A 9,008-nucleotide genomic window follows, 5' to 3' on the forward strand; every position below is an offset into this window, starting at 1 on the left:
GTATGATAAACCATGTCCTCATCGAGATATCCAATAAATTGGAATAAGGGTACATACACTATGATCAGACATTCGCTCAATAGCACCTATGACACCTTTAACATCATTTCTTCGCCAAAGTCGGTGAACTACCTGCAGAGTGTATGTAAAGAATATAAACATTAGTAACTCATTTTCAAGTAGTTTGCTGCAATGGCAGATAGCTTGCTTGTACGAGGAGAATCAACACGATTAAAATAATAACCAAATAACGCACAAAATGGGTTCAGCTAACTAGAATTTTCAGATAAAATATCTATACTTTTGTTCATTTACTGTGTTGACCGAAATTAGAAGGAAAGCAACTATTACACATGATCTTAAATACTACTAAGGCCAGGAACTACCAGAGTTAAGGATCTGCAAGATAAAACATCTCAAAAGAAATACTCAAAAAAAAAAAAGATTAGTCATGCGTAATCATGCTTCCAATTTGATTTGACAATAACTAGTTAATCAAAACCTATTTTTCTAGTTCAACATTTGAAAATGCTAAAATGCAATCACAAGAGCAAAAAAATCCAAGAGCTTCCTGAGATAGCTATATGAAATTGTAATATAATAGATATCCAAAACGTGGGCTTATGTTGACTGCATATTTTATTCATTTTAGTCCTGCAAAACAAGGAAACAATTAGTGAAGAAACTTGTGATTCACACTTAAGGATCTTCATGATGGCATTGGTTGTTTCTGTTGTGTGCAATCAGTAAACTGACCAGCAAAAACTGCTAACTGCTGAAAGTAAAAAATTTACCTGTAATTTGGTCAACCGAGTTCGGGCCAAATTTAAAAATTGGTGATGTTTTTTCAATAAAAATGCAATAGAATTCTCATCCGAAGCAGATAAGGTTTCTTCTTCAGTATATTGATTTTGACTCTGTTCAGAATGTTTAAAAAACACTATGTCAACAGTAATTTCAGAAGAAATGAAGTGATCTGAGCACATACTCTAATTTTTGAAAAAATAAAAAATAAAAACAGTTAAAAGGAAGAGTATATCCACTTGTACATGAAATTGTTGGTGAATGTAAAAGCACTTAAAAGTCAGTAATGTGTTGGCCTCAAGTGCTTATGAGGCTAGGCTTGATTGACCACCAAAGGGCGAATAATAGGGCATCACTCTGCACCATGAGGTCCTGGCCGAGTCACAAATCTCATAGTCTAGGTAGTGAAGTGCTACAACTAACCTCGGTCAATGACCCAACTACAACTGTTGCAGTTGCAAACCACAGAGCAAACTTTTTCCTGTTTAATAATTTCATGGTAATGGACATAAAATTAGATCCGGAAGACCAGCAGGAGTCATTGAGATAGTTGAGACCTCCAAAATTTTGAATTGTTGGGGCGTTCTCCAGAATGCACCAATTAGAAAGAATCATTGCTCAACACTGGAAGAGAGAGGATACTCTCTTTCAGAAGAGAGATCTGCAGTTAGGATTCTAGCTCCCATGAGAAACATGGAGTGGAAGTGGTGGCAGAAGGTGTGCAAAAGGCAACCCTGGGACAAGTTCTAAATAATTTTGAGAAATCACACCAGTGATCCTAAATAAACATAACATGCATCACCTTTTAGCACTTATCAAAGTTTTGGTAAATACTTTACTTTGTATATGGGTTGAGGAAGAATATTGGGCATGGATGAGGGTCATCTATGAAAAACGGATCTTTTCCGAGCAAAAACTAAAAATTGAGACCATTTTAGTTCAATTTCCCTTTTAAATTTTTACAAAATCATCTGTACACAATTGTTTTTCATGATTTTGGTTGCAAAACATATTTAACTTATTAGACAGCCCGTCTAATACAAAGTCAAATGTAACAAATTACTAACAAGTAACAACATAGTGAAACTAATGACACGGGTAAGATTGGATAATGTACCAAAGAATTTGAGATAGCTCCAACTCCTGTCTCAGGAGAACTACTTAAGCTTGGTCCATAGCTTGGAGATTGTGCCCTACTTTGATCCCTCCTTTCAAAATTTGCTACAAGCGACCTTGTTCTTCCTAAAGCATCAGAAAATTAAAACATGAACTATAACCACTACACCAAAAAGCAACAGTAAGAGAATACCTCCTTTGGGAACTACAAAAGAAGATGCTTCCATTGGCTTTTGGACTCTAATGTTGTCTGTACATGAGCCAAAATAAATCATTTATAACAATAAAAAACAATGTCTGATATTTTAGCCAATATCAATATGCAATTTGGATATCCTGATGAGATATTAATTACTGAAACTGTTAGCATCTGACATGTGAATTCCTGATCATGGCTGTAAAATTAACTAAGATGCAGAGAAAACTAATGCTGGCATGATATCCAAGTTATCCCTATGCTGTGATTGAGTAGGTCATATCCAACAATCATCATCAATCAAGTGGTAATTATCATAACTTCCACAGGCTAAATAAACCATTATAATCACCTATAGTCTTCTAGCAAGGATCATGCCTCTGCTAGACCTTAACTAGTAGAAAGAAAGACAAAATTTTTTAAGTATCTTGCTTATGAAATTAGTATTTGTCATAAATCAACAAGTAAGACTTGTCAAATGATAATTTCTTCTTTTATGATTAGACAGCTTAATGCATCTTATATTTTCTGGAGCAAAATGTAAAAATCTATAGAAAGCATTTTCTTTCTTTAAATCCAATCTAATATGCGCATTTAAAATAGATATCAAACACTAAGTAACCTCACAGTTTATAATTAGAAAATATATTACTCTGCCACAAATTACATGTCAAAATCACTAAAACGTCATAGAACAAATTGCACAGCTCATAAAGTAACTCAACAATAAGTTTAATTCATGAGCATGCATCAATTGTCATGCCCCCATCCACCATGTAGGCCAGCACAACAATAAAAATAAGTCAAGTTTGAGAACAGCATAAACAATAAGTCACAATCAAAAGCACAAAGCAAAAAATTTATGTTGACATATGCTAGTTCAAACATAATGTTAGACACTGGCTGTCTAGTTGGCTGAGGCAAAATTTTATTTGACATATTGGAGTGCCAAATAGTATGTATTTCAACTTCTAAACTCCTCAATCTTATGATCAATAAAATATGGTGGGTGGTGCAGAGTCAATGCATAAGGGGGTGTTCACAAAAGACTCCAAAAGCTTCTCATTCAACCCACTACTCTCAGTTTATAACTTCATACAATTCAAGATCATAGATGCACAAAAAATGACAATATAAAATGTACAGTTGTGAACTGGAAAAGAGTGAATAATTACAAAAGTGTCTTGCAACATATAAACCCAGTAAGGATTTAGAACTTACAAGTTTCCTGATCATAATTTGAAACTGTCTCTCTGAATAAATTAGTTCTGGCCCTTGCTATTGCAACATGTCTAACATCATCCAAGTTGTTTGCTCCAGCTACTGTCAATGCTTGTGTTATGGAAATGTCAGAAGATATAGCATTTTGGCCCAGAAGTTCATGCTGCTCAGTATTTCTACTCGCCACAAATCCAGACTTCGAGACATCTGCTTTGTCAGAATCTTCTCTGATGTTTGGTGCATTTCTGAAACTAGAAAATTTTGACTGGATATCAGATTGTATTGTCCTTCCAACATCAGTCTCTTTAGCAGAATCAGAGGATGCAGAATCAGAGGATAAATCTGGCCTAGGGCTACTTCTGGGGACAATAACAGGTATAATATTTGTTTTGTTGATGGCCTGCAGACTTGTGGCAACATTAGATTTTGTTGAACTTCTTTTTGCAGTAATAGAAGCAACTGCTGAAGGTGCTGCAGCAGTTGTTTTGGGGGCACCACTTGTCCCTATCTTTTGAGGAGTGCTAAGGATGCCTGTACTTGCTTTATTTAGAAAAGATACAAAAGATGAGAAATCTAAAATGCATTTAAACAGATTCACTATTGCATCTATAGTAATGGAGATAATTAACTAAAGATAAACCAATAACTTACAGGGTGGCAATTTTGTCTCCTTAGGATTAGGTTCTGAACTTTGTGAAATGGATAGCTTCCCCATATTAGACTTTATATTACTATCAGTTTGCATAGATAAATTACCACTTAGGATAGACTTTGCTTCCCCATTTAAATTGGCAGCAACACCAATTGCATATGGTTCAATGAGCTGTAGTTCAGATCAATGGGTTACTATATGTAAACTAACATCATGTTGAATCTTTCTGCCAAAACTATAAATGAAATAACATTAAAATTACGAATAAAGTTAGAACGCACAGAGAGGTCCACAACCCACACTCCAACACAGCTTTGATTATATGAACATCCAAGAAGTTTTCCTTCATGAATATTCATATCTGATAATCTAGACCACCCCACATCAACAGCATCATGGCATCTTATTGGTTCCCAAGAAAAAACCTGTATATGTTTATAGTCAGTACATACAGAAGCTATCAGTATAGTAATTAAGAGATTAAGGTTACCTTGAGACTTTCATGCAGTCCACAAAGCAAAGTTCTCCCATCAGGATTAAAGATCATAGAACGCACACCAGAAGTCTGGAGTTAATTTCAATAAAAATTGCACATTAGCTTTCAATGATAATGCAAGGACATACCGGTTGCTTAACGAACCCTGTTAAATATATGATTTAAAAAAGGATATACCAGTTTTTTTTTAATAACCTATTGGTTTGTTGAAACTAGAAAATGTGTCTACATTAGACAAGACAAAACGGTTCTATGCATAAATATCTGAAAAAAATGATCTAAAACATTAATACTTTTTTCCTTCCGTTTCTCTCACCTTCCCTAGCAGGAAAAGAAAATGCAAACTCTATTAGTAGCATTACAAAAATAGAGCCACTAAAACATAAAAGTTATATGCATTATTAAATGGTAAAAAAAACAGTGGGTCAGTTTATATAATCTTCAAGGTCAAGTTACTATGTAAAAGAAGAGCTATGGGTATACTTAGATAACTAATTCCATTGGAACAATTTTTATGTGATTTAATATCACCAGATCAGTGATTATTCCCATTGTTATATACCATGATGATTAGCAATCAACTTACTAATCTGCAATCATAATAGTATTCTTGTAAATTTGACTATATTTCCGTATTTACTCAATTAAATATCTTGTTTCACGAATGTGAGGATCTAGGCAAGCACCTACAGTTTGACAAAAAAAGAGGATCTTGGAGCCCTATATGAGCAAGTAACTGTCATAGAGACTCAAATTATATACCTAAGGAGAAATTCAATAAATTTCAATAGGACTGTTGGCTCAAGGTTTCAATCCACATGCTAGCATCTTAATCTCTAATTGCATATCCTACGTTTTAATTTAAGATTCATTAATCTACTTAAATTTCTTCAACCCACGATATATATATAACAATTTTGTTTAATCACCAGCATCCATATCTTCAAACAAGCTACAACAACATTCTGTTTTGCCAACATACTGCTACACGTGAAGGTTCTTAATTGAATCATTCATGCAAAGTCTTCTGATAGAGGCTCTTTTCATCCTATGAATTGCAATGAAATAAAATAAGGTAGGCCTATAATTTTGAGTGTTTAGTAAAAGTTCTATTTGATCAAGGTTTTATTTCAGTCAGATTTCTCCTAAACCTCTTTAAGTTATTTAGGCTTCAATGAAATCATTGTCATCGACAAACAAGGGCATTCAAGGAGCTTCAAACAAGGAAATTGATAATGAAATAAGTACATTGATAATCCTTTTACTACTTTTGTGGTTAATTTTGTATAGTTAAATGTGTGTATAAGCGCTCTTAAAAAGAGCACATCAGTATACTCACATTAGTATATATTACATAAAAGGACTATAGTTCAATTTGAGAAAAGTCATTCCATGTGGTTTGTATTTTAATTTGAAGCAATAAGATTAGTAGCGTAATAAAGGAGTGGAGTAGACCACTCAAACCACCTTAATTTTTCATGTTTACATTATGGCTATTATTTTGTTAGGTAAGAGCACAAATATCTTGGTTTTTAGTAAAATAAACAATTAAAATGAGAAAAAGAATACAAGAGTACCAATAAAATTAACATGATCAACTACCTCAGGTCCAGCAGATCCTATTAACTCAAAAGTTTCAAGATCCCAAAACTTAACAGTTCTATCAGCTGAGCCTGCAAATTAAATGGAGAAATTCAGCTTTTGAATTGGCAACACTGAAATAGCCAACTGTAGACATGAGATATATTTTGTCCAACTGTTGAATCCATTTTGTCTGAGATTACATACCTAATTTCTCCAAGTATTAATCCTTCTTGTTTTAGTTTTCATAATAACCCAAAATATTTATGATTTTACCTTAAATATTTTCACCTAAGTTGACACCAAGATTTGCAGTCCCAACAAAAATAATAACAAAAAATACTAGAACGCTGGTAAAAGAGTTGACAAAAGAACTCAAATCAATATTGAAGATAGTTACTCTAAGAAAGGTTCAAAAGAATGATCACCAAATTAAACTAGTCACTGCATCAAAATGGCGACATAATTGTAACTCAAACATCAAAATTATGCAAAGGCAGCATGGAATTATTATAACACATCACAGTATAAGGTGTTCTAAAAAACAATCAAAAGAGCAAGGACATGAAGATACAAACCTAAATTAATAATAAGGTAGTAGAATTTGTCTGGCAGCATTATCTTATATAGGTTTGAGGAACCACAATTAGGGAGAATAGAGATGAAGAGGTAAAATAATCAAAGCCATTTGCTAAACAATTCACATCAAATTTACATGCGTAATATTTTACACATGGTCACTGTTTCATCCCAACACAAATGACACTAATCTAACCTGTTGCCAGTAGAAATTCATTGGGGTGGAAATCAATGCACTGAATCTGACCCTCATGAAATTTGAAATCGTGCAGAAGTTTTCCAGCAGTAAGATCCCAAAGCTGTCGCCAAGATTGGAAATCAAGATACATTTGATTCAGATTCCATCCATAATAATGTACAGAGGAATTTTTGTGCTAAGAAAATATAATCAAAATTGTCTAGTATGTTTTTCTACTGCTAAACTCGATGTTATTTCAGAAAAATTGATGATAAATGACAGAGTACATATCATTCAAGAATCCAATCAGAAAAATAAAACATGTGAATGCACAAGATTGAGGAAAACCTTCACAGTGTTATCTTCCCCACCAGAAACGACCCACCGCCCATCCGGAGTGAATTTAATGGCATTAACTCCTCGAGTATGACCTTTGTAAGTATGGATACATCCTTTTCTTCTGATATCCCATATTTTTAGATTTGTATCTAGTGATCCAGAGGCAAAGAATTCACCAAATGGATGAAAATCAACTGCTATACAATTTGACCTGTGGCCTGTGAGAGTACGAACAACTGCACAAAGCAAAACTAAGTCATATGAAGCAGCTTCTCTGTTTTCTGTGATACCTAATTACTGCTGAAAAAAAGATGTCCTACTTTTTGCTTCTTCCAAATCCCACAACTTTATTGAACCGCTAGCTGCACCTGCAGCCACTAGTACCTCCGACGAATCAAAACTTACAGATTCAACTGCACTCATATGTCCTGCTAGGCTCTTTGTATAGCCAAAATGGGGGGGAAAAATACAGTTAGAATAGAAGTAGAACACTTCATCATACATGAAATCACCACAAGCTTGAGTAGGCGATAGAAGGTGGAGAGGTACCCACCAATATAGCGTTGGGTTTTCCAATAGCCCAAAGATTGACCTTGTGATCCTCTCCTCCAGTAACCAGAACCCTCGAAGTCTTCCTTCCTATCTTTAGACAATTCACATTGGAGGAATGTGCAACAAATTCCTCTATATTTACTTTCGTCAAGGTTACCAAATCTCATTCAGAAATCAAAGAGATCCATAGCTTAAAGCAAAGCGAGATCTTGAGATCATATGACTGCGATTTATCCAAAGCGGTCAGCCAAAAAATTGTTCTGAACACTAGAATCTCCAAAACAATTTTTTACCCAAAAGAAAAACAATAACAAATTGTTTTTGAAAACAAAGGCGGGGCCTTTTAGAATCACTAGACAGTAAGCCTCAAGAAAAATTTGAATCCCACAGAACTGTACCAATAAAAGGATACGTAGTTTGTAAGCACGCTTGGCGGTCGCCATGGCGCTTGCTTCTACGCAACAAAGAGCCGCCGCCTCCCCTGCTTCCTGGACGGATCAGACCACCCACGAACTGCAAGCCGCACTCGCCCTCGCTCATCATAGATCCGGCCGCTCTGGCCAGGTGCAAATCTGACAACCTCGACTCATCGGCATTTCCTCTCCACGGCTGGCGAAAACCCACTCAGCTGAAGTCGACCCCCTACAGTTATCGGTGCCAACACCACCTTCCACTGCCGCCTCCCCTCCGCCGCGCAACACCCCACCCCAAGGGACAAAGCAGCGATCTTAAACCGAGAGAGGAGCAGAGAAGACCCTTCGGAGAGGAGGGACGGAGGGAGAAAACGGAGCTTTCCGGAAGACAAATTGGTGCCTGTGTGCTGTGATTTGGTCTGGTTCAAAAACCTGCCCTCTTTTCATCTCCCAAAAACGCTTTTCCATATTTTTTTTTTCTTTTTCTTTTTTCCTTTTTTTTCTACAATTTAAAAATAAAAAATAAACACCGAATTATTTTACTTCTCATTTTTTATTTAAAATATATTTTTTATAGTGTTTACTCTACTTAAACCACTTTTATATATGTCAAATTTATTAGAAAGAGTTGAATCTTTTATCCATTTTTTTATTGTTAATTTGAATTGATTATTTTTTAATTTAAATATTTAATTTTTATGATCCGATTAATAATTATAAAGATGACATTCATACTAACCACTAACATAAATTCAAAAACATAAACAGTCCAAAGTTATAATTTTTTAAAATTCTTTATGGAACTTAAACCTTCGTTATTTAATCAACTCATCCTATCTCTTATCGTTGCCCCGAGAGGCAATTTGATTTGCTTTTGCCTC

The 9,008-nt window shown here is 34.8% G+C and overlaps 1 protein-coding gene across 3 annotated transcripts in view; it reads right to left on the reverse strand.

The window, feature by feature from the left end:
* Positions 1–8,558, reverse strand: part of LOC121975890 (katanin p80 WD40 repeat-containing subunit B1 homolog KTN80.4-like) — a 10,251-nt gene extending 1,693 nt beyond the window's left edge. The window contains exons 1-14 of one of the 3 annotated variants that reach the window (XM_042527815.1): positions 8,127–8,558; positions 7,716–7,846; positions 7,483–7,600; positions 7,172–7,398; positions 6,842–6,944; positions 6,088–6,158; positions 4,480–4,554; positions 4,271–4,414; positions 3,989–4,160; positions 3,338–3,868; positions 2,114–2,170; positions 1,922–2,046; positions 795–917; positions 58–132 (exon numbers count right to left, since the gene is read on the reverse strand). In XM_042527815.1, the coding sequence (XP_042383749.1) occupies positions 58–132; positions 795–917; positions 1,922–2,046; positions 2,114–2,170; positions 3,338–3,868; positions 3,989–4,160; positions 4,271–4,414; positions 4,480–4,554; positions 6,088–6,158; positions 6,842–6,944; positions 7,172–7,398; positions 7,483–7,600; positions 7,716–7,846; positions 8,127–8,157 (1,983 nt within the window). In that variant the 5' untranslated portion in view covers positions 8,158–8,558. Of the gene's footprint in view, positions 1–57; positions 133–794; positions 918–1,921; positions 2,047–2,113; positions 2,171–3,337; positions 3,878–3,988; positions 4,161–4,270; positions 4,415–4,479; positions 4,555–6,087; positions 6,159–6,841; positions 6,945–7,171; positions 7,399–7,482; positions 7,601–7,715; positions 7,847–8,126 lie in introns of all 3 variants that reach the window. The other 2 variants (XM_042527814.1, XM_042527816.1) reach the window with 2 other exon arrangements.
* Between the last annotated feature and the right edge of the window lie 450 nt (positions 8,559–9,008).

This window comes from Zingiber officinale, chromosome 4B (assembly GCF_018446385.1).
Source record: "Zingiber officinale cultivar Zhangliang chromosome 4B, Zo_v1.1, whole genome shotgun sequence".
Lineage (NCBI taxonomy): Eukaryota > Viridiplantae > Streptophyta > Magnoliopsida > Zingiberales > Zingiberaceae > Zingiber > Zingiber officinale.